Genomic DNA, 25,925 nt, shown 5'->3' on the forward strand with positions numbered 1-25,925 from the left:
AGTGGGAGATGTGTTGGATGGGAGCGTTCCCAGTGGAGGCTCACGGATCTGAAGACCACCAGCAGCAGGGCCAGTAGAGAAGCATTCCCTGTTCTGTTTCCTTCTAAGTAGAGGAGAACATGCATTTAGAGGCGTGACTATGACAAATTTTTATTTCAAATCTGTTTTAACCAGCATTAGCACCAACAGGGTGCTTCTACACTTGACGCCGTCTCCAGAAGATTGTACATGATTATGCCGCCGGGCTAGAATTAAGGCTACAGAAATCAAAAGTCAGGTCCCCAGTACCAGTTAGAATCCCAGTAGAACTCAGGTCACAGCAACCCAGGGTCTAGTTCCCCAGGGATCCTTGGAAATCTTGAAGTGCTACAGCATGTTGGAGGACACTGGCCTGCAAGCTTGCTTCTCACGCAGAGACCGACTACGAGGTAGATGAGATTCCAGGGCCGTCCAGCTGTGGAGAGGCAGGCCCCAAGTCCATCTGTATCCAAGCTGAGGTGAGGGGCAGGCTCCCAACACTACATCCCTAACACAGGATGGCAGGGACTGCCTCTCTGCTTGTGACACTGGCTCCTCACCCGGCAGGGCATCTCTGCTTCTCCATGCTGACCCACGACTCCCACTGGTCCCCACACCATGAAGGTGGACACAGACCCACCCCCATCATGTCTCAACAGGACTGATGACAATAAGCCACACAGCAGTTTCTCAAGTGACCCTATTGCTTCCATTGGTGTCTCTCCCACACACCTGCTTAGGAGGGTCCAGGTTTCCATTGGGCTTTTCTCCCTAGGAATCAGTTCAGATGCCATGCTCGCTCAGAACATGACAGGTCTATCCACAGATTCATGGTCACACTAGCTTAAGAGAAGACGCACACTCTGTTTTAGGAAATACAGAAATACATAGCTTTCTACACTTAACTGAATTTCTCTGAACTATGCACAATGGTTTGGTATCTCTGATTTATGAAAGAAAACCAGAATGAATGAAGTAATGTCCATGAATGAAGTAAACGAGCCTACAGATACGCACAGGCCCATCCATGCTGCTCCCTGGGTGCATGCCGGGATGCAGCAGGCCTGACAGCAAGGCAAACAGAGGACACAAGAGATCCTGGACAGGGAACCAAATGCCTCCCCACAAGCCTTGGATGTTTCTGGTGAGTTCTGTGCTGTAGGCTGCTTAACTTTTCCAAAGCCTGGAAAACATTGAGTCATGGACACCACCACATTTAGGTTTAAATAACTAACCGAGTACTGTTAAGGAGGACACCGCTGACAGTGAGGGGTAGCTTTGAAAGCCTAGCAGAGCAGTAATAAACCATGGCTGCTGTGGTTAGTTCAGCTGGTTCCGCCCGGAGAGATGTTCTACGGGGCTTGGCAGTAAGAAGTGACAGAGCAGCTGATCTCGGGTGGCTGTGCTAGCCAGACTGAGCTGGCCCTGGCCATCTGGATGGAATGAAAGGCAAATACACCAGGAAAACTCACAAAACAGGACGCCATATAGCCAGAATGAAGACGGACACTGGCTTCCTCCTGACTTCAAACAACTACAGCATCGGCAATACGTTGGTTCAAACACTGCTAACACAGCACGTACAGAAACAACCACTGTCACTCCGTACAGGTACACACTCCACTACAACACTGTTTTTAAGACTAGAAAAACAATTATTAAAACACCTACTCCACAGAGATGATTGAGAAGTATCTACTATACACCTGTTGTCCAAGGCTTGCATGTTTACCTGGACCCAGTGCCAGCACCATCAGAGGGCAGTGTCTGTGACTGCAACTCAGGTTAAAACAAAACAAATACAGTACTTCTGAGGCCTAGGACTAGCTCAGGAGACACTTTAAAGCATTTGTGGCAGACAGGCTTGCCCTCCAGGGCCTTTTTTTTTTTTTTCCCAGACAGCACCACGTGACCTGGTTACGCAGACGTATGTTTTGCATTTCTGTACAGGGTTGGAATACTCGCATCAGAGGATGTAGGAAACTTAATTAAACGCTTCCCAGGGCTTTAAAATAGTGTTGCAATGTTTCCAGCTTCCCACTCTTACCATCAAGGACAAACTACTCTATGACTGCATTCCTCACCCCCGAGGAAGGCCTGGGTTCCAGCGCTCACTCGCTCACTTCCCCTGGTGCACACCTCACTCAGAAAGGCAGCACTGTACACGCCACACCTCACAGTCCTCTGCTTACTACGGGCTGAAATTCCAAGAGCCTCCGGCCAGCTGCGGCCTCCAGTCCCGAGCCTTAGCTGCCTACTGAGAGCGACTTTCATCTATCTCAGTACAGCCCTCGCCCATGGACTGTCCCCCACGGACTGTCCCACATGAGAGCAGTCAGAGCAAGGTGCTGGGGAGGTTGCTGCTCTGCCAGCGCAGGCAGGTGGTCTTGGAGTGTTTGTACAGGTGGCTGGACTGGCTGAACCTCTTGCCGCACTTGAGGCAGGCGTAGGGCTTTTCACCCGTGTGAACTCGGATGTGCTTCTTACAGTCCGTCAGAGTCAGGAAGGTCTTACAGCAGATTTTGCAGGCGTACTTTCGAGCCCCCTCTACAACCAAGACATTGTGCTCTGATAAGGCCTTCTTGCACTTTGACAAGACATCAGCAGATGCCCTGGTCAACTGCGGAGGGCCAGGCTGAGAAGGGTGGCCATTTTCAAACGAGGTGGCCCCATTTATCATTAGCTGGGAACTGGCGGAGTTTTCAGGGACCTGGGAGCTCCTGACGGAAGTTACAACCGGCATTTTGGGAGCTATGCGGCGGTAGTAGGGAAAGTTACTGGCTCCTCCTCTTGGGGAAGCCATCATTGTCCTGGAGAAGGAAGAGTGGACACCCAAGCCAGACCTGGAAAAATCCATCCCAAACTGTTCTCCTTGGTAGCCTGAGGTCTGCACACACGGCAGGCCCATCACCTCCTGCATGGGCCTGGCAAAGTGGGAGTCTGCAGGCTCACTGAATGGGTTCTCCACATGGGAACCAGGGGCTGAGGAAGACCCACCTGCAGGCCCAGCCTCTGGACTCAGCAAGTAGGGGGCCTCGCCCTCCAGGCGGCAGTCACTGGTGGTGTTTGGGATGTTATCATCGGAGCTCTGACCTGCACTGAAGTTATTCCCCCTGCTCTTGTTGAGAAAATTTGAGATGCTGAAAGAGGTCTTGTGTTCTAGATTATTTGTGACTTCCAAAATGTGGATGTCCCCGACCCTGTCCGTACTGGACTGCGGATCTGAGAAACTCCGGTCGCTGCTTTCGGGGCTGAGGTCGATCTTCTCGGCACTGACCACCACTCCTTCCACTTCCACAGACTCGCTGCCCTCCGCTTGGGAGGTGACATCGCTCACTTCGTCCTGCGGCTCGGGAGAGCTCAGGGGCTCAGACTTGACCACCACTCTCATATGTTCCTTCTCCCCAAGGCCAACCTCAGGATTTTCACACTGGAAACTGCCTTTCTCGGCTACAGCTTCTTGTTCAAAACTAGTTTCAACCTGAGTTGCACGAGAGGCCATGGTGCCAGCACTGCCGTCGGACTGGCTGGGCACCTGGGCATCTTCTTGGGCACCGAAAGGCCGATCAAACAGCATAGCACTGTCCTCCTGGTTGTCAGCCATCCCATCGGGTTTAGGGTTGTCCACAATTTTCAGAGAATCTGGGGAAAAGAATTCGTCCCGAGAATGAACTCCCGAAGGGCCGCTCTCCGGAGTAACATCTGAAATGGCAGATTCGTCCATGGAGGACCGGAGGCGCTGCCGGGTCCGCTCCTCTACAGACTGCTTGCGCTTGTGGAGGCGTCTCATGGGGAAGGGTGTCCGCTGGTCCAGGTTGCTGCGCATGGATGAGCTCATGGGGGCTGGCGGCTCCTCGCCACTTTGGCTGGAACTGAGGGCTGAGCTCACAATGCTCAGTCCCAGCTGCTGCAGCATGAAAGAGCGCTGCATGCGAGCACTCTGCTCCTGGACACGCTCGCCAGGGGGAGACATGGGCAGCGTCCTTGTTGTCAGGTAATGTTTACATGCCTTAACAACGGAGTTCAGATGCAGGTGAGAGGCTGCCAATAAGACATCCATAACGTTGCTCTCCCCCAGCATGAGGGTGGAGGTGTACATCATGTCAATCAGTGCAGCAAAGGCCTCTGCTGTCACCACCTCACTATCCAGCTGGATCATGTTCATGCTCTGATCTCCCTCTGCCACGGAGAACAGAGCTCGGAAATGCGTGCTGCATGCCGCCAGCACGGAGCGGTGGGCTTTGAAATGCCTGTTCCCCACTACAATGACGCAGTCACAGAGCTGGCCGTGAAGTCTCTGGTAGTTCAGCTGCTGGAAGATCTGCTCAAAATGACCAGGAAAATCCATTGTCCTAGAGAAAACAGAGGAGAAAAGGGTTAAGACCCAACAAAGCCAGTCCATAGAACGCAGTAAGAGAGGTGCGGGGCTGGCAAGATGGCTCAGTCAGTTAATGTTCCTGCTGACAAACTGAGTTCCATCCCTGAGTCCCAGAGAACCAACTCCTGAAAGCTGTGATCTGACTGCTAACCACACACCAGGTGACATGCACCTGTGCACGCACACAAAATAAAAATGTGATTTCAGACAACTTTAAAGCATGGCTGGCCACACTTGGAGCTTATAAAGCTTGTGATGTCTAATAATGGGCCTGCATGTAAGAACTTGTCAACTAAGGAGCAAAAGTCATTTCAGCTCCAGATCATGTACTCACGAGATCCCTAACCCCTTCGTGTAACTTGCGCAGGACACTGAGGGTCTCTGTGAGAAGAGCCCAGTATGTGGGAGGAAACTTATTTGCCCCACTGAAATTTGTTAGCATTCAGCATTTCCTAGAACAGCGAATGCCAAGAGACTGCAGTAGCCTTAGCAACCTTGTGAAAAGGGCAAGTCAAGAGCAGAAAAGAACTCTAGCTATAGAGATGGTGGCCGACTTCACACATGCACTCTCCCATCCCGGGCTGCGGCCCTGAATCTAGCACCAAAGACACTGTCTTTTGGAGGCATTGTTGTTCTAAGGGGATGGAGCCAGGGCTGGAGAGATGCTCAGCAGTTAAGAGCACTGACTGCTCTTCCAGAGGACCCAGTTCAATTCCCAGCACCCACATGGTGGCTCACAGCCACTGTAACTCTAGTTCCAGGGGAATCTGATGACCTCTTCTGGCCTCTGGATATTTCACACACGGTACACAGACATATGTGGAGGCAAACACTCATACACATGAAATAAAAATAACATTTTTTTAAAAAGGGAAGAAAAAATCAGGGCACAGGAAAAGTAAATGTAGGGTTTCTCATACTGACTTGGGGCTGGACTGGGATCCCAGTGTGTGTGACAGAAATGTAACCAAGTTCAATTGTGGTCACAGTGGCATAACTCACAAATGGGCTACAAGTGCATGGGTCACATGCTTAGTAAGATGTTTACAGTAATGCATTATAATGCAAGAGAGCCTAATAGATCGTACTTTAAAAAAGATAAAAAAGGGAGACCACAAATACGCTTGACCCAAAGCCATGTTTTCAGGAACCATAGGGCACCTACAAAACTAACCCAAATAACTGCTTCTAATATCATTTGTTTGACAAAATTACATATTTTTTTCTTTAGGTAGCATGTGTTATGATTTCTTTTTAAATGTAGTATTTTTAAAAGAGATGGAAATATTTACAGATAAAACAGTAAATTTGCTTCAAAAGTATTTATTTTCATATATTTGAAAGTTTTCAATAAAACTAGTTAAGAGAAAAAGAAGGATCCAGGTGCCTTTTAATGCCGAGTCTGGACACAGTAAATATCTGCATACTTCCTAGGATTATCCGAAATAAGAACTTGCTTATTTTCACTTAAGAAATACTACATTTTCTAGGAACTTTGTAGCTCCCCTCCATTCCATGAATCACCTCTGACTAGAGCATGGGACCTGCCCTCCCTGTGTGGTCACACCTACAAGGTCAGGAACAAAAATGAGGCACTTCTGTGCCCCTCTAAGGGCTCTACAGCGGAAACAGAACAGGCTGGTTTTCCTCTCGGGAGAAACTTCTGGCTTCTAGGACGGGTGTTTGAATGAGTTCCCCGCTAAGCCCAGGGCAGGACAAGTACACAGAACACACAGCAAATCCGTGCTGGAGATAAGGAACCAGTAAGGCAGGACTAACCTCAGGTAGGACAGACTAGGGACAGACAACTCTCAGGGGCTGCTCTGATAAGGAAGAGGCTTCCAGAGGGACAAGCACCGGCTCCTGCCTCGGACGGGGAAGGGGGTGCTGGAGGCTTGCTGGGGGAGAGCTCTTCCAGGGCTGGGGAGAGAACCTGGAGCTTCAGCAGCGGAAGCTGAAGCTTTCAAGTCTGCACGGTCCCTCACCGCCACAGTGCCCACCTCTGCCAGCTCAGACTGAAGCCGAGCAGCAGACCCACACTCCCCAAGGAGACTGGAGTTTGTGTGTGTAGGGTAACCGAAATGCCCGATGAAATCCTTGAGTCCCATCTGACTTCCCCGTGGTAAAACACACTCATCTTCAAGGCTACCCATCCACTCGGCTCCCGGTCAGTCCAGGCTTCCCTCCTACTATGAACCTGAAGGAACAGCACACACACAGAGCAGAACTCCAGCGCGAACACAAAGCGCCAGTGCTGGAGAGCTGGCTCCCTGGTTCAGAGCACTGGGGCCTGGCTGCTCGTCAGAGGACACTCACACGTGGCAGCCACCACTGTCTGCAGCTCCAGGGTTCTGATGCCCTTTTCCTGACTCTACTGACACCAGGCACACATGTGGTACACAGATATACATGGAGGCAAAATACTCACACACATACAACGGAATAATGATGATGGTGACGGCAAGTGATAAACAGAGGAGCATAGGGGAACATTTAGAACAAACATATGATATGGGGAAAGCTGGGGTAAAAACAAAAAAAAAAACAAAAACCACCTTCAATATCTCAAATAAGAGAGCAGAGAGCACATCCAGGAAATAAGTCTTTCTTTCTTTTTTTGTTTTTGTTTTTTCAAGACAGGGTCTCTCTGTGCAGTCCTTGCCATCCTGGATCTCTCTCTGTAGACCAGGCTGGCCTCGAACTCAGAGATCCACCTGCCTCTGCCCTCAAGTGCTGGGGTTAAAGTTTGGGCCACCACTTCCCGGCTTTCTGCCTTTAATGATTTATTTATTGTTATCTTATGTGTGTGGTGTTTTGCTGCATGTCTGTCTGTGGAACATGTGCGTGCCTGGTGCCTGTGGAGGCCAGAAGGCCTGGAGCTGGAGTTGAAGATGGCTGTGAGGTTGTGGGTGCTGGGAATTGAACGTGGCTCCTCTAGAAGAGCAACGAGTGCTTTAAGCACCGAGACATCTCTCCAGCTTCTACCCCCCCCCCACACACACCCCTTTTAAATACACACAAGGAGGAATGTTCTGGGAACAAGAAATTGTAACCTCAACACTGGGGAGGCTGAAGCGGGGACACTGAGAGTTCAAAGCCAGCCTGTGGGTGAGGGGAGAGAAAGGAAAAAGTACTGGAAATTCAAATGGCAAAACCGTAGTGTCAATAGAACTAGAAGAAAATGCCTGAGCGAATCTCTCAACACGACAGAGGGAACAGAACTGCACACCGCAAAGGAGACTAGTCACGAAGCAGCCTACGTCCATTCCAGAAATTCAAAGACAAAGGAAATGACTTAGGGAATGAGTTAGGGCAGCGCAGGCAGGCAGAAGGGAAGACAGGCCTTGCCACAAGCCTGAGGACCCGAATTCCACCCTGCGAGAAATGACAACTCTAAGCTGTCCTCTGACTGCACGTGCACAAACACACAAGCTATCAATCAGTGCTATAAAACCTTACATTAAAAAAAAGAGAGAGAGAGAAGTCTGGGAGCCAGTGGGGGCTCCTAATGACAGGTTTACAAAGAATTAGGAATAAAATTAGCATCAGACTCTTTCAAAGATAATTCCTTCAAAATTCTCCAGCAAAATTATTACCAACAGAGAATTCTACTCCTAGCCAATTAATCAATTATGATGGTAAACTAAGGCATTTTTAGAGAAGCAAGAACCCAAAGGGTATCTCTTACATTTCCTGTCTCAGGAAATTACTAAAGGATGTACTTAAGCAAGCTAGGAAAACAACAAACACACAAACAAACAACAAAGGAACGACAGGGAATCATTAGAGCCACCGCAGTACCCTGGCAGGAGGGAAGGCATTTAGTGAGGCACTTGTGACTTTGTGGTGGACTACTGAGACAACGGCCCTGAGAACTCAGTTTTCCCAGGACTCTCATGCCGGGGAAGGGAGGAGGAGGAGGAGGATGGGTCAGAGATGAGCACAACCACACTCACACTCAGGGACCACGAATGCCTTCTGCTCACCCGGTTTAAACCTAACCCGTGCCAGTGGCCCTAACATGGACTTGGAAGGTCACTGCACCTATCTGCTTCTCTCCCCACCATGGCCATGGTGAATACATCTCCTTTCCCTGCTTCTCACTATTACTATCCTCTTTAATGGCTTACTGGGGACAAGGGACAGAGCCTAGCTTGTTGGGACTGCCAGGTTCCAGGCTCTGACCCTACAGATTTGGGTAGCCATCACAATGGCAGACAGAGAGAAGTCTGAAAACAGAGAAGCTCAACATGGCAAGCCAGGTTGGTCAGCTGGAGCAGTTAAGTTGAAGTATTCTTCAGCTCTGATGTGGCTGAATGTCAAGAATTGAGGAGTTTCACCAATGTGAAGACATATCATTGAGGAAACAAGGTATGGGGGAGGGGCTGGAGAGCTGGCTCAGTGCTGAGAGTATTTGCTGCTCTTCCAGAGGACCCAAATTCATTTCCAGCACCCACAGGGAAGAGCTCACAACTGCCTGTAACTACAGCTCCAGGGGATCTGACCCCCTCTTCTGACCACTTAAGGCACACACACACACATATGCATAAAGTTTAAAAGTAAAGTCATTTACAAAAAGAAAAGGCAAGCATTTTTCAGATGAGGCCATGTTCTGGGGAAATGCAGCTGCTCAGTTGTAGTGCACTGTGTTGCTCAGCTGTGGACAGTACTCCGTTGTCCTAATACGAACACCAGCCATATCTGAGACAGTGGGAGAGGAAGGGAGGCAAAGTGCTGTGATAAAGGTCTCCCCTTAAGAAGGCCAACTGTCAGCCTGTCTCAAAAATACTGAAAGGACCTTCAGAAGTCAGTGATGGAAGGCAGCATAAACACCTGAACATGGGTTGCCTCTGAGGAGTAAAAATTTGGAGGAAAGGGGGGAGAACAAGGGACTACTGGTATTTTGTTTCATCACTTAATGGAAGCATGGGATTAAAAAGAACACACGCACATTATAATACTTATGCCTTTAATCCCAGCACTCAGCCAGCAGAAGTGGAAAGATTTCTTTGAACTGAGGCCAGTCTGCTCTATGTGGTGAGTTCCAGGACAGCCAGGACTACATAGCAACCCTGTTTCAAAAACAAACAAACCAAAAACCCCATAAATATATACATACACAAAATTTAAAAATCATGGTTGATCCTTGACAATCTAAAGGTATGCACCCTAAGATCACTGCAATCTCCAAATTCACCAACGCCACACAGTATTTCGTAAGAGTTGCAAGTGGCGGCCACATGCCAAGAAGCTCACTTGCTCTGTACCCTGGTCTTCCCAAACAAGCCAGAGTTGACCAGGTCACAGCAACTCCTAGTCCACAAAAACCAAAGGTCTATTGTAGCAAGTGAGGGCACTGTGCCCCTTTGGTCTGCCTGGAAAGTAACTACTAGAACAGCAGAATTCCTCAGAACAGCAGTCTTAGCTATTCTTTACCTTATGATTCTGGGGGCGGCAGGGGGTGGGGGGCAGTGCAGAGGATGCCGGTGTTCTGCTCTCCACTGTCCACAATGTTCCTCTGAAACTGCCCCTGGGTCTAGGCTGATGGCCAGCAAGCCCCAGCAATCCTCTCAGCTCAGGGCCAGGATTAGACACCAACGACAATGCCCAGGTTTGACACTGGTGACGGGATTTCAACTCAAGTCTTGATGCGTGTATGGCAGTCACTCTTCCCACTCCCCTCCTCTTTTCAACCTTTGATGACTTCCCAACAGCAAACTACACCCAAATACACATTTCCCATCTGTCACGCAGAACGGCAGTTACTGCAACAGACATCCCTACATGCTCTATCGAGGTTCCCGTAGTCTACCAAGTGGCAGGTGGTAGCTAGCACACATCACCCCAGACCTGCACCCAAATCACAAGGGCCAAGAGATTAAGGCTTTGGGGAGATTAAATAAAATGTGACTACTGGGCCAGATGTAGTGGCACGCCCTTTAATCCCAGCACTTAGCGACAAAGGCAGGCAGATCTCCATGAGTTCGAGGCCAGCTTGATCTGCATAGTTTCAGACTAGCCAAGACTACACAGTGAGACCCTTTCTTAAAATATCAAAAACTAAACGAACAGTGTAATTACTGTAACAGATAGGGAGCCCCTGCCTTCCAGAGTAAACTGATACAAGCTCAGAGCTGCATTTAGAACTAAGAGAAGGGGGAAAGCTGAACCTTTAAGAAAAGCAAGCAGCTTTCTCTCCCACTGCAGGGAACAGAGGCAGCGATGTGAGTCTCCAGGAGGACTGTAATGCAGGGACTGGAGGCAGTAGTTCCTCTCAAGGCCTGTGCTTGCAGACCTGCCAATCACTGTGCTGAGCACTATTTTTTCAATCTATGTGTATGGTCCTGTATGTGAGTGAGGGCACACGCCACAGTGCACATGTGGAGGTCAGAGAGCAACTGAGTACTGGTCCTCACTTCCCATCATGGGGTCTCTTGTTCCCCATTCACGTGCCAGACCAGCTGGGATTCTCCTGTCTCCACCTCACATCCCAGCCTGCCACAGGAGTGCTGGGCTTGTACACACACTACTGCCTGCAGCCTGAGCTGGTCCTGAGGATCTGAACGCAGGTCCTCAGGCCTGCGCAGCAGCAATTTACCCATGTAACCATCTCCCTAGTCCTGAGTACTTTCTAGTTACATTACTCCTAATCTCCCGCAACCCTGCAGGAAGTAATTACTACTTCTCAACTAAACTGTGTTTCAACTCAGGGTTTCTCGGTGTAACAACAGCCTTGGCTGATCCTGGAATTTGCTTTGTAGCCCAGGCTGGCCTCGACCTCACAGAGATCCACCTGCCTCTGCCTCCCGAGTGCTGGGATCAAAGGGTGTGCCTCTCTGCCCGGCTTCAACCCAGACTTATAATGAAAGGATTCTATTCAGTGCCTTTTCAACAAGCAGCAGTCGTGAGAAAAACCTGCTCAATTTTAAAATGTCAGTAGAATCTTGGAAGAAAGCACCACTCTTCTGTAAAGGTCATTCGCTAAAATGTCAAGGTCTAATGCCGACCCTGCTTTCTACAGAGAACACACACACTGAACCCGTGATTCCAGGAGCATTCTTCTGGAGAAAATTTCCCATGATCCACAGACCTTTAACAAGAGGCTACTGAGGCAGCTGAAATGACCTGAGACAAGGGTTTAAATAGTGGGAGATAGGAAAACGGTGCATCCTTTTTTTAAAAATGCCAAATTTGGTAGCACACCTTTACTCCCAGCACGTGGGAAGCAGAGTCAAGCAAGAGACAGGGCTATAGAGATTGAGAGAGAGATTGAGAGAGAGATTGAGAGAGAGAGATTGAGAGAGAGAGAGAGAGAGAAGAAAAAAAAGAGAGAGAGAGAGAGAGAGAGAGAGAGAGAGAGAGAGAGAAGAAAGGAAGAAAAGAACTGGTCTCCTTATGTAGCCCCAGATAGGCCTCAAATGCTGTCTTCTACATCAGCCTCTTTAAAAAAAACTACAAGACCTAACAGAAGTGCAGATGGGTTGGGCTTTAGGTCAATGGCATAACACTTCAAGCTCAAGGTTCTGGTTTCATTCTCAGTCCCCAGCACCAGACAGGGGATGGGACGACAAAAATCATACCACAGACATGCAAAGACACTAAAACCCAGATACTGAGACGTTCTGGGCAGGTGACTGAGCAGCAGGGTGCTTACGCAGCATCTTGTGCTGCAGGTTGTCACCCTGACACAAACTGAGGTCACCTGAAGAAGGGACCTCAACTGAGGACTTGCCTCCATCAGACTGGGCTGTGAGCATATCTGTGAGGCACTTTAAGAAATTATTTCTCTTTTGAGATTACAATATAATTACATTATTTTGCCCCCTAAACCCTTCCATATATCCCTCCTCTCTCTCTCTCTCTCTCTCTCTCAAATTCATGGTGCCTTTTACTCATTAATTGTTACATATACATATGTACGTGTATATATGTATGTGTGTTACACACATGTATATATGTGTTTGTGTATGTGTGTGTGTGTATACATACACAAATACAACCTGCTCAGTCTATTACTTGTATGTTTTCCGAGTTGACCACTTGGTACTGGACAACCAATTTGCTGTGCTCTTCCCTGGGGAAGGCTATTTTTCCCATTCCCAGCGTTCCTCAGTTGCCTGTAGTTCTTTGTGTAGGACTGAGGCCTTAGCATGTCTATTGTTGTCTTTGTTCAGGTCAGGCTTAGGCAGTCAAGTTAGTGAGAATTTATGAATGTAGCTTCTGACATTCCTAGGAGTCACAATCTCACTGCCGGTTCCCTGTCCTCTGGCTCTTACAATCTTTCTGCCCTGGCAATTCTTGAATGATTGATGTGGGAGGGTCCAGCCCACTGTGGGTGGTGCCACCCTATCCTGATAATCTTGAGTTGTGTAAGATACCAGGCCGAGCAAGCCATAGAGGAAGCTAGTAAGCAGTGTTCCTTCAGGCCTCTGCTTCAGTTCCTGCCTGCTTCCCTCTGACGGAGTATAAAGTGAAGCTAAAATAAACCCTTGCCTTCCCCAAGCTGTTTTTGGTCAAGTTTTTTATCACAGCACCTATTCAAGACATGTACTCGTACACGTACACACACACACACACACACACACACACACACACACACACACGTGCTGGGGGGGGGAGGGAGAATAAGTAAAATATATAATTTAAAAATTAAAATACTTGTTCCTGTTTCCTGAGGTTTGTATTTTCCCAAAGTCCCTTTGCTTTGTGACTGTTTTCTAGCAACATCCTACACAAGTATAACTTAACAACAACTAGATATTATTATTTTTCAGACACTAGTACATCACCCACAGGCCAGACAAAAGTACACTCAAGAACGGACCCCATGCCGGGCGGTGGTGGCGCACGCCTTTAATCCCAGCACTTGGGAGGCAGAGCCAGGCGGATCTCTGTGAGTTCGAGGCCAGCCTGGGCTACCAAGTGAGTCCCAGGAAAGGCGCAAAACTACACAGAGAAACCCTGTCTCGAAAAAACAAAAAAACAAAAAAAAAAAAAAAAAAAATGAACGGACCCCAGGGCTGGTGAGACAGTTCTGTGGGTGATGTGCAGGATGCCCAGCCTAACAAGCTGATTGAGTCCCTGTAGTAGGAGAAAAGTGACGACTGCCCACTGTCCTCTGACCTCCACATACGTGCTGTGGCAGACATAGCCTACACACATGCACATACAAAAAAAAAATGTAGAAAATGTTTTAAGACTCCAGAAACTGGGGTGGTGACTACATAGATAATTGTGCTTGCTGTGAGCATGAGAACCTGGGTTTCAATCCCAGCACTACGTAAGAAGGCAGGACTGCTCATGACTAACCCAGCATCGAGGAGCAGAAGACAGGAGGATCCCAAGGGTTTTCCTGCCAGTCAGCCTAGCTGATCAGCATGATTCCAGTTCAGTGAAAGATCCGTCTCAGAGCAGCAGGACAGAATGAAACCTGCCACCTTCCTTGACTGACTTCCATGTGCACGCACTTGCACGTACACACAGTGCCTTTCACGTGGGCTTGGCCCAAGAGTCACTTTTACACCTTTGGTTATACCGTTGGTTTTATACCGTTGGTTAAATCTGGTCACAAAGGGTTTTCCAAGCACCAACCCCTTAACATGTCATTCCACCCACTCACAACGTGGGATCAGATGGGATCAACCAGAGTAGATCTTATCCCAGTGAAGAGGGGAGACCGTCCAGGCACAAGTGAGACCAAGCCACCAGATGGCTAATCAGTGATGTCTTCAGAGAACACTGTTCTGTGGAAAGAGGGGAATGACCAGAATAAAATGAGCTCACTCTGGGCATGGAGGTGCTTGCCAGCAATCCCAGCACAGCAGGAACTGGACTTGAAGCCAGCCTGTGCTTCGCATGGAGGCCCTTTCATCTGTCCAGTGCTTCCAAAAGTAAGCGAGCCAAGGGCTTATAGAGAGCCGGTCCTTAGGTACTGTTCCCTGACTGAGTGTCCTCTAGTGGCTCCCTCTTGTATTCTGTTCATGGTCTGTCTCAGACACCATGCAGGAACTCTCACACCAAATCCAGCACATCACTCCAATCCCTCAAGATTGAGGTCTAAAAGCAAAGCGTGGGAACTGGAACCATTCTGGTAGAGAGGAGATTCTCAGAGTGCCACCCTAGACAAAGAACTATAGGCAATTAATGACTGCTGAAGAGAGGGAGAATTAGTCTCTCCCAGGGAACCAGGCAACAAAATCATGTAGTCAAAATAAGGTCAACCCAAGAATGGCACTCGTAGCTTAATTTGTATTCCATGTTCTTCACAAACTAGTTAGCTGAAGTAAGGCAATGCATGCAGCAGATTCTGTGTCACAGTGGCTGGCCACACTTAGATCTCTAATCCCACATACAATGTCATTTAACACCAACCAAGAATAGGGTCTCTTTCCACCCCTCGAAGCCAGCTGAGTCTCTATGGGAAAAGTTACACTATGTGACTTGCGGGTAGGCCATAAAAAGGCTCTTAGCCAGGTGGTGGTAGTGCACACCTTTAATCCCAGCACTCAGGAGGCAGAGGCAGGCAGATCTCTGTGAGTTCAAGGCCAGCCTGGGCTACAGAGTGAGTTTCAGGACAGCCAGGGCTGTTATACAGAAAAACCCTGTCTCGAAAACAAACAACAAAGAAAGGTAGCTCTTGCCTCTCCTTTTTGGCTTACTCCTGGAACCCAGCTACCAACTGTGGGGGAGCCTAGTTGAAGGTCAGCTGACCAAATCCTTCTGGAGACATAAGCTTGACTTCAAGAAGACTTCAGCCTCAGCAACTGGCTGACTCTGACAATGAAAACTCCAAGGATCGTCTTGAGCCTACTCACCCTCCCAAACTGTAAGACCTAACTGAATGAAGTTCTGAGGTGAGTGTCCCAATAGGAGGAAACCTGTTAAGAAATCAGCGATCAAAGTATCTCTAAAGGGCTCTTTTGGTCTGCTTGTCTGTCTGTCTGTCTGTCTACTATGTCTTTGGAGGGCACTGCTTTCTACCCCATTCTTTTTTGTTTTGTTTTTGAGATAATCTAATATAGCTGGCTTCAAACTTACTATGCAACCAAAAATTACCTTTTTCCCTCTGTGTGCATGCGTGCGTGCGTGCATGCGTGTGTGTGTGTGTGTGTGTGTGTGTGTGTGTGTGTGTGTGATAGGTGTATGTGTTCAGGGGCTGAATGTGCCTGTGTGGGCGCTCTCTGGAGGTCAAAGAAGCTCTATCGATCTCTTTCCAATTCCTTTTGTGAGAGGGTTGCTCACTGAACATGGAGCTAGGTTCTTACCAACTCCAGAGGGCCTTGTCTCCACCACAATGCATGTTCACCACATGACTACAGCTGGCTTTTTAGGAGAGTTTTTGTGGTGTGAACTCAGGTCATGGTTCTGGGACTTGAACTCAGGTTCCTATGCTTGCAGAGAAAGCACTCTTACCTGCTGAGCTATCTCCTTAAGCCAAGAATGACCTTGAACTTGTGACACTGCTGCCTCTACCCCAGACAGCTGGGATTAGGTATATAGTGTCAGGATTCATAGCCAGGGCTTTGGGGTTGCTAGGTAAGCACTGTACTAACTGAGCCACATCCTAGCCCCTTCCAACCCCTTCTTGATCCATGTAGTAAAGGTCATACTGCCCAAGCTCTGACAGATGATGTAGGGTGGCCTGGCCAACCTGATACCCACTGTACTAACCACCAACACTGTTTCAGAGGAGAGTTATATGACCCAAGCCATGCTAGTTAGTCTACTCTATGAACTTTTGGTTGATGCTATCAAGGAGATACTGTTTGTACCCAGCCAGGTCACTGTGAGGTGAGGGGGAGAGAAGGAGAATATAATCCATGAGGGAGATTTGAATCTATCATTGAGGGTGGCCATTTTTACCAACCCAAGACCAATGCAAGAGGAAGCACTGTTCAAAGAAGATACCCTGAAGATATCAAGACCCCAAGATCCAATCATGACTAAAGCTAATATACAGAACTTCTTGGTTTCAGGAGCCAATAAATTCTCCTCTTACCTTAACCTCTGTGCTTTTTCTATTACTATAATGAAATATACAGTCTATATATAAAACACCTCTGGTAAAAGCTCTGCCAGTATCCCACCTCATGACAGGTAGCATCACAATCTGTAAGAAGAAAGGAAGAGGAAGAGATCACAGGAAGCCAAAGAGCCCCGAATCATAACATCACTCCTCTAGAGACCAAGCTTCTAACACGTGACTCTTTCGACAACACATTTAAGCCACAACCAAACCATAGCACCTGGCTTACATTGGATCTTTGCTATGAAATCAAAGATGAGGTTCAAATTACATCTCCCAGAATAATCCAAGTAACAGCTATCTTAAAACAGTTTTTTTTTTTTTGGGGGGGGGGAGGGGGCTGCAGAGATGGCGCAGCAGTTAAGATAACTAGCTGTTCTTCCATAAGACTCCAATTTGATTCCCAGCACCCACAAGGCAGCTAACAAGCATCAATAACTCCAGTTCCAGAGATCCAACATCCTGGGAACCAGGCACATATATGGTACACAGATATACATGCAGGTAAAACACCTACATATATGAAATAGAAATAAATAAATATTACAAGACTCTTTTTGGAACCAGGAACAATGGAGCACGCACATCTGTAATCTCAACACTCAGAAGATGAGACACACGGACTCCAAGTTTGATGCTAGTATAGGCTACAAAGTGAGTTTCAGAGCAGCCCAGTCTACATAGCAAGGCATGAGCCACATACCGGCTCAATAATAATATGACCAAAACTTTTCTGATAAAAGATATTCTTAAAATACCCTTAGTTTAGCTGGGCAGTGGTGGTGCACGCCTTCAGTCCCAGCACTTGGAAGGTAGAGGCAGGCGGATCTCTGTGAGTCATCCCTCCTGCACGAGCTTGTGTAGAACAGAGAGGACATCTTCCTGGGGTCAGTACTCGCCTTCCGTGGGTGGGCTCCAGCGGTGGAATCAGTTCACTAGGTCTAATCAGCTCCTAGTCAGGCCCAGCGGAGTTGAGTGGTGGACCACCCAGCCACTGCTCCGACTGCCTGGACAGCAAAGCAGAAGCAGGGAAGGCTGCAACTCGGTGCACCTGGGGACCAGAGCTGCCCGCATCACTGACGTCATCTCTCCAGCTGTACTCGGGGTGTCTCGGGAACTAGACAGAGCCTGTCACCAACTAGAGAGTCTGGCTGAGAAGGCAGCTCAGGTCCAAGCCTTTCTCATCACTCTGCCTCCTTGTTTTCCAGAATCCTTGGGTAAACCAACCTGAAACTTCGTAAATGAGTTTGAGTGAAATGTCATCAGTTCCTCAGTTATAATCCTAGCACAAATTTAAATGTTTTTTCCCCTAAAACAGCTGAGAACAGGAACTGTTCCCTGCAACTCCATAGTGACTGATATTAATATAATGACAAGTCTTTTGAATGAACTCTGGCTATATCTAAATGAGACAATCAGCCTAACTCCTCAATAATCAGCTTTCTGACATCAACAACTAACTCTAAAGTCAGCCAAACCAGAGAACGAGAATGTCTCCAAACATGCCAAAGAAAGACCAAAGCCTATGTGTAATAGAGCTCCGCACAGGAAAGTCCCTCGAGCCCTCAGTCTGTCTTTTTAAATCAAATGTAGGTGTTTCTTCTTCCCTGACTCCAGAATGAGGGTGGGGGGGTGGCTGCCTGAGGTACTGAGGTACCCTGACAGCTGCTCAAGAGACAAGGAGAGAGGAGAGCACAGAGCCATGCTGTGCAGGGTTATACAGCTCATATATACACATACATATGTACACACACATGCACACACACACATGCACACACACACACACACACACACACACACACACACACGTGAGCCCAGTGGTCTCAATAGCACATGGAGGCACACGTACATCTAGTATATAAATCCACCCAGCTAATACTCTGTATGTGTTTGCATGTTCCAGTGGGTCTTAATCCTCAGGAGCCAGTCACCTTGTTTTATGAGACAGGGTCTCTCACTTGGCCTGGAGCTAGAATTAGGCTAGGCTGGCTAGCCAATGACCCCCAACTGTCTCCACCCCCCCCCCCCCCCCCCCCCGGTGCTGGGTTATAGCCATGGCTACTATACTAGCTTTCATTTGTAATGTGAGTTCTGGGGATCAAACCCAGTCCCAACACTTGAATGGCGAGCACTTTACAGACTGAGCTAGCTCCTTAGTACTGATGTTTTTAGTGCTTAACTTGTTCAGGGTGAAATGCTGTACAACACAGATTTATACGGCAGAGTGCTAACAGTCACAGGTGATTAGTGGACATGAGACACACATAACTGAGCGTTTTACAAAGTGGAAAGCAGTGTGTGTGACAGGTGAAATGTGGAAAACACAAAGTTTATCTCCAATTTCTCACAACACGGACAATGAAGCTAGGTCTTGGTATCAATATGTATAGTCAGATACAAGTATGTTACCTTAAAAAATAAGAATAAAGGTTCAATTCCCAGCACCCACATGGTGGCTCAAAATTGTAACTCAAATTCCAGGAGATCTAATACCCTCTTCTGGCCTCCTCACACATGTGGCACATAGACGTAAGTATAGGCAAAACAGCCACATGTATAAAATAAAAAGAATTCTAAACTACTACTAAGAAGAAGTAAGGGCTGGAGAGATGGCTCAGCGGTCACCAGCACTGGCTGCTCCTCCAGAGGACCTGGGTTAGATTCCCAGCACCCACATGGTAGCTCACAATCACCTGTCAATCCAACCCCAGAGGATTCAACTTCTCCCTCCCTAGGCACTGCTCTAATACGGTGCACAGACAAACAAGTAGGCAAAAACACCATACACGCCAAATAAAAATAAAGGTTAAAAAAGAATCAATTAAAAGTAAAGTAACTGCAGTGGCAAACACTTATAAACACAGCACACAGCAGACGGAGGCAGGAAGCTAAGAAGTTTAAGGTCATTCTCTAATACATGAGGCCAACCTGGACTCCACGGGATCCTGCCTCAAAGAGGGGAAGGGAGGAGGCAAGATGAATCTGCAGGTAAAGCACCTGGTGTGTGAGCTGGACAATCAGAGTTCAACTCCTGGAACCCACATAAAAGTGGAGGGAGAGAAGACTCTTGAAAGTTACATCTGACCTCCACACCCGCACAACAGGGTGCACATGTACACACAGATAGCTTTCATTGCAGTTTATTCCTAACAGAATTACTTCTTGCTGTGCACTATGGCATCCATCTATAATTGTAGTACTCACAAGGCAGAGAGGCCCGAGGCTGGCAACAAGATTAAGACCAACTTGATCTACACAGCAAGTTCAGGCTACCCAGAACTACGGAGAGACCTCATCTCAAAATAAGGAAGGAGGAAGTAAAGGAAGGGATTTTGGTTTTTTGAGACAGGTTTCTCTGTGTAGCCTTGGCTGTCCTGGAACTCACTCTGTAGCCCAGGCTGACCTCAAACCCAGAGATCAGCCTGCCTCTGCCTCCCCAGTGCTGGGATTAAAGGTGTGCGCCACCACACTGGTCTGGAATTTTATTTCTTATTTATTTCTTCTTAAGAAGAAAGCAATGCCTAAGCATCGGGGACACTGATATCTGTAGTACTGAGGAACAGCCCAATCAGGCCTAACTGAGTCCATTCTGGCCCTCTCTAACTTCTGTCTTAACTTTTGTTCTGTGGTTACCTTGGATTCTAGGAATAAAACGACAGATGAAAAACCATCTTTAGGACAGGGAAGGGGAACTAACCCCATCAATGCTAATCTGGCAGAAAAAGATCTTCCCATGATGAGATCAGCCCCAGATGGGAGCAAATTACCCCAAGGTGGGAATGGGGTCACTGGCCCAACCAAGATGACCTGCTCTATAGGCTTCGCAAACCTTCAGTCTCAGCCCATTCCCCTTTCCTACAAAATCTCAAGTTCTTGTCAGCTGATACAAGGCAGACCTGAGATTACCAAACCTGTGTGCCTCCCCCCCCCCAATGTGATCACACTGGTTACAGCTGCTTTCCCACCCTGCACCAATGCTGTCTTTGATTGACATGTTGGGCCAGTGGCTGAGACTAGCCCACTGGGACTCCTAGAGGACTTTTGCCCTACAGCTCTGGTAATAGTCTCTTACCAGTAGGAAAAATGGAGAGGAAAAAGGAATTCCTTTCTACGATTGAGTTTACTTTCAAAGCAGTATGAGGCCCTTATAAAAGTTGCAGTGTTCAGTACCTGACCACGCTAAGCTGCCTCTGCCCATCTGTTCAACACAGAATACAATGTGTGTTGTTGTACTAGATGTGTCTGGTGTGTGTGTGTGTGAGTGTGTGTGTGAGTGTGTGTGGCCTTTCTGGGTGGAGGAAAGAGCAGGTTTTGTTTCCTTGACATCGTTCCCCCACCTCCCCACAGTAGATACTAAAACAGGACTATAAAGGTGAGCACTCCACAGTTTCAGAGAAAGATAACAAACGGTTGATTATAAATTATGACTGAATAATTAAGATGTACTGAAAAATCAATTATACCATGTTAACAATATCATATACGGGAAAAACAGGAAGCAATTCATTTCTAATCATTTTCAATTTAAGAAGTTGACTATAAAGGATTTGTAAACCCATTTATTGGGTATAAAAAAGCAACAGATTATCATGTATAATTTCCAAAAAGCACACCACCATTTAATCATTCATTAAAGTTTGTAAAACAAACAGTTTGTTAATTTCCATTTACATAAGGAAGAACCCTGTTCCTAATAAGCTCTTCTTAGTAACAAATTTCCTAAGAGCACAAAGGCAAATTTGTAAAATTCACTGATTACAATTACAATGAACTAATTAAGGACAGGTCTTTTAATTGCCCCTCATTTTATTAAGTCTGAAATGTCAGTGTTATAAACTGCATTATTTTGTGTAACACAAGAAGAGAAGAAAAGAAAGCTGTTGATTATCTTCTTTGTTTTTTGAGACAGGGTCTCCTGCCCAGTGTCCAGAGTGCTGGAACTGAAGGTGTAAGCCATCATACCTGACTAAACATTATCAATTAAGCTGTAACACGCTTACTTATGCTATCCTATCTTCAAAGAAAGTAAAATGTAATAAAACTAGTTTCAGGGCTGGAGAGAGAGATGGCTCAGTGGTTAAGAGCAGTGGCTGTTCTTCCAGAGGAACCAGGTTCAGGTCCCAGCACTCACATGGCAGCTCACAACTGTCTGTCACTCCAATTTCAGGGGATCCAACACCTTCATACAGACATACATGCAGGGAAAACACCAATGCACATACAGTAAAAATAAATAAATTATTTTTTAAAAAACTAGTTCTAGAAATGAGGAACTACTGGAACCATAACATATTCCAGTGTATTAAGAATATTCCAGTGTATTAGGAGATCAAAAGCATCTACAGATAAAATAGGCTTGACTATTAAGAACCTACCATCTCCTCTGTGTCACAAACAAGTCAGCACTCCAACATAATTTCTATTTAAGCAAGTAACAAAAGCTTTTGAAAGAATTTCCCTTATTTTTATTTATTTTTTTAAGATTTATTTATTTACTATATGTACAGAAGAGGGCGCCAGATCTCATTACAGATGGTTGTGAGCCACCATGTGGGTGCTGGGAATTGAACTCAGGACCTCTGGAAGAGCAGCTGATGCTCTTAACCTCTGAGCCATCTCTCCAGCCCTATTTTTATTTTATAAGCATGGGTGTTTTGCCCGCCAAGTATGTCTGTGCATAAGGAGGCCCGAAGAGGGCACTGGATCCCTTGGGACTGCAGTTTCAAATGTGAGCCCACATGTGGGTGCTGAGATCAAACACTGGTCCTCTGGAAGAGCAGGCAGTGCTCTTAACCGCTGAGCCATCTCTCCAGTTCCCATATTAAAAAATTTTTAGAAAACACAGAATGACAATAAATAAAATCAAAGGCACCCCCAGGAAACTGTAAAGAGCAGGGGTTTTCTCAGAAACATCTGGTCTTGAGCATAAGAAGTTCACCTCAGACAGACAAAAGATGCAGTGTATAGTTACATTCCATCTCACCTGCACACAACATCCCTGTTTAATAAACGGGAGGTACACTAGGAGAAAAACCATGTGCTCAAAACAGATGGGGGTAAAACGTATTTACAGTTCGAAAAGTTAGTTGAGGTGAAAGCTGACACGGAACCTGTATTTTGGATTCTTCTTCTCCTTTCTTAGGAAAACTGGAGGCAGACTCGAGATTCTGTCAGCAGCACAGCACCTTCTGCCGCTCTCACTGGACACAGGGCATTTTAAGTCTCAGATATAACTAATGCTAAGAGCGTTAAATACTGACACACAGGCATTTTGCTGTTCAAATGACATTTTAAATCCTTCCACTTGGATCGTCTCCAACAGTCTCTTCTGAACACACTGACCCCTAAAATTAGGAAAATGCCCCATCTATAAAACGCTTTCCCAAAATCTCACTACTCATCAATTCAGCAAAATTCTGCCGGAGACACATTAATTACCCAGAATAAAAATGGCCAGCACCCCCAACAAACAGAAAGTTTTGCTTTCACACAACTTTTAGGGAGAAAACAAAACAAAACAAAACAAAATCTTCGGAAAACAGACTGTTCAAAAAGTCTTGGTTCATTTAGCTAAACCCGAGATCCCAGAATGAGTTCTCAATCTGTTAACCTTACCTGGCAGGTCACCAAGTCTGCAGCAGTGGCCAGGTCCGTCCGTCCGTCCGTCCGTCTGTCTTCTCAAGCTTGCTGAGATTTCCAAAGGGAGCAGTGGAAGGCCTTTCTTTACCCTAGGGCTTTTCTCTAACACTCTCTCCTTTGCCCATCTGTCCTCTCCCCTCGCCACAACTGTAGCTTACTGCCAACCACAAGACTTTTGGTCAAATGAAAACAAAAACATCTAGTAAAACCATGACGTGCCCGGTCCACCTTTTAAAACCATGTAAAGCACATCATCTCATACAAAGACAAACCACGAGTGGTTAAGGCACAGTATCCTCTCAACGTCTTACTTCAACTCAACATTACAAGAACACATTTTGGAAATATTTTTGTTTCAAACCTTGAAAGAGACGAGTTTGCTTTATTATTTTAAATTAACTAGACTCAGAGCACACGACCTCGCTGAGTCTTTAACCTAAAAATTTCCTCCAAATTAAATAACCAAAATGTGGCTCCTACAGTATCCTCCACTATGCTGGGGCAGAGACTGATCATAGTGAGTGGCACTTCAGAAAAACAAACAAAACAAAAACCCTAACCTCCAAGCCCCTTACCCCACTGCCTTATTTCTACTGTTGTTTATGTGCAAAGCAGGCGGTCCTCACGGGGAGAAGATGGGACGGCTGTCTGGTACCACCGCATCCCACAGCTCCTCGCACGAACCCTGGAAGAAGTGGGCATTCAATAAATGCCTACTAAAGACTTTTGTCTAACAAGTTGGGGCATTCCCAAACGCTGACTCCACCCCTGTCGTCGGCCGCCGGCTCCCGAATCCAGACCGCTTGTGGCCTTGCTCCGATGAAACGAAACCTCACCGTTCAGAAGGAGCCAGGACAGGGGCAAGAGGGCCACTCGCCTCCATCCCGCAGGGCAGCCGCTCCCCGGCTCATCCTGTCAGGATGCAGATCGGGAACCCGTTCCCCCCACAGCATCCCGGGAGGCTCCATCTCCAGCGGGAGATCTGCAGGGCACCAGCCCCTGCCCCACCCCGCACAGACAGCCAGGCGTCGGGACACAGGGGACGCCTGCGCACAAGAACCCGGCTCCCACCCGCCTGGCCCCTCGGAGGAGAAGGGTAACAATACCCCTCAGCAGCGAGACTGGGTGGACCAGCGGCACCGGTACCGTGTCTGCGCGCTCCCCGAGCCTCGGCGCGCTCCCGGGGCTCAACCGCCTACACGCGAGCGCGCCGCGCGAGCCAAGGCCACTCCAGCTGGTAGGGTCGCCTCACCTGAGCCGGGCTCCGCCCCCCTTCTCCGCGCAGGAGGAGGCGGTGACCCTCCTCCTCTCGGACCGACCCTGGGGAAGGAGGCGGGAAGGTCCCGACTGGCTTCCCCGGCTGTGACTTCCGCCCGCCCCCCAGCCCGCCCCGCCCCCCGCTCCCGGCTCCTTCGGCCCGTTCGCGCGGTTGTTTGCGAACCCGGCGGCGGCCAACGGTAAGCGGATGTGAGGTGCGCATATCCCCGCCCTCCTGAACCGCCCATGGCCAATCAGCAGGAGGGAGGGCGGTGCCACGGCAAGGGAGGGGCGTCCTGAAAATCTGACCAATCCGCGGTCCCAAGAAGGGGGCTGTGTTTACTACCGAAGCATCCGTGAGCGCTCCGACCAATCACAGTTTGCCTTACAGCATGTAAAAGTGCTCTCAAAGGCCTTCGAAGGCGGGATTTATCACGAACTGTAGCAAAGCGACTTTGGGTCACACCCAATCGAAATCCACCATGGATAGGAAAGCTAGGGTTTTCCGTCTAGTTGAGCCAATCGCGATGAAGACTGCCAGTCCTGTGTCCCTCCATTGGCCGGTGCTGACAGCTTTCCCACCTTGGTCCGGCAGTGTCCCGGCGTCTGAAGCTGGTCCCCACCGGGGACTTCCTCACGCAGCGCCCCGAAGGTAGTTCCCAACTTGTAGATTTGGGAGAAGAGAAAAACGAAATCCCAAGAAGCCGTTTGAATCGAATGGAACCCAAATGCAAGCTTCACAATGAGTAGGAAACGCTGCCCGTCTAATGGGAGTTGGGCGGGTAGTCGCCCACGTCTGGTCTCGGTTGCTGGGACGTCCTGGCATAGCCACGGGCTGGTCCCAACTCCAAGTCCGACGCTTGCCCAGCACGGCTCCAGAACCAAGTTTACAGTCGCCACCACCTTAAAACTGAAGAAGGGCTCAGTCCTCCTAGCAATGCCGCAAGAGTCTGCAAGACCGGGTGGGGAAGGGGAAGGCCCAGCGGCCACCCCGGCCTCCCGGTGGCCGCCCTCTCGGTCACTGTCCCGCAGCTCTGTGCTAAAGACAAAGACAGGCTGGCGAGTGCTGTCGGGCTGTGAGCAGGGTGACCGCAGGAGGCGGCACAAGCTTCTAAATGCACCTTCAGAACCGTCCAGGACCATGTCTGGCGAGTCCCTTTCGACGTTACCGCCTGGAAGCGTCAGCCTGTGGATTTCTTTCTTTAAGGCCTTGATAAAATATGGGCAATTCTTGACATTTTATGTTCTCATACAGGTACACCATCGAGCAGTAAAACCAAGATAGGTAGTCTAGATTGCTTTTCTGATGCTTTGATAAAACACTCTGACCAAAAGCGTCCAGGAGAAAGAAAGGCTTTATTTGGCTTACACTCCTAGATCACCATCTTTGCGGGAGGCTGTAGAAGGAACTCAAGCAGAAACTAATGCTGCTTCCCGGCTTAGGCTCAGCTATCTTTCTTGTGCAGCTCAGTACCGCCTGCTTAGGGATGGTAAGGCCCACAGCGGGTGGGGCCTACTAAATCAGTTAGCAAGCAAACTTAGACCATGCTAGACAGGCTTGCCCACAGTCTAATCTGATGTAGACACTTCTTCAATTCGGGTTCCCCA

The 25,925-nt window shown here is 48.0% G+C and overlaps 1 protein-coding gene across 2 annotated transcripts; it reads right to left on the reverse strand.

Moving 5' to 3' along the window:
• Positions 1-124: 124 nt before the first annotated feature.
• On the reverse strand, positions 125-24,508 carry Zbtb5 (zinc finger and BTB domain containing 5). 2 transcript variants are annotated; one of them, XM_028894736.2, is made up of 2 exons: positions 24,313-24,508; positions 125-4,370 (listed from the first exon to the last, which is right to left on the reverse strand). In XM_028894736.2, the coding sequence occupies exon 2, from the start codon at positions 4,364-4,366 to the stop codon at positions 2,354-2,356; it is 2,013 nt and encodes a 670-aa protein (XP_028750569.1). In that variant the 5' UTR covers positions 4,367-4,370; positions 24,313-24,508; the 3' UTR covers positions 125-2,353. The 2 variants fall into 2 exon arrangements, with proteins under 2 accessions (XP_028750569.1, XP_037058469.1); XM_037202574.1 differs by lacking the exon at positions 24,313-24,508 and adding an exon at positions 23,037-23,169.
• Between the last annotated feature and the right edge of the window lie 1,417 nt (positions 24,509-25,925).

This window comes from Peromyscus leucopus, chromosome 2 (genome assembly GCF_004664715.2).
Source record: "Peromyscus leucopus breed LL Stock chromosome 2, UCI_PerLeu_2.1, whole genome shotgun sequence".
NCBI classification, from domain to species: domain Eukaryota; kingdom Metazoa; phylum Chordata; class Mammalia; order Rodentia; family Cricetidae; genus Peromyscus; species Peromyscus leucopus.

Bases quoted from the DNA above. Each gene is read 5' to 3' on its own strand.
- Zbtb5 (XM_028894736.2), bottom strand. From the start codon at position 4,366: ATGGATTTTCCTGGTCATTTTGAGCAGATCTTCCAGCAGCTGAACTAC.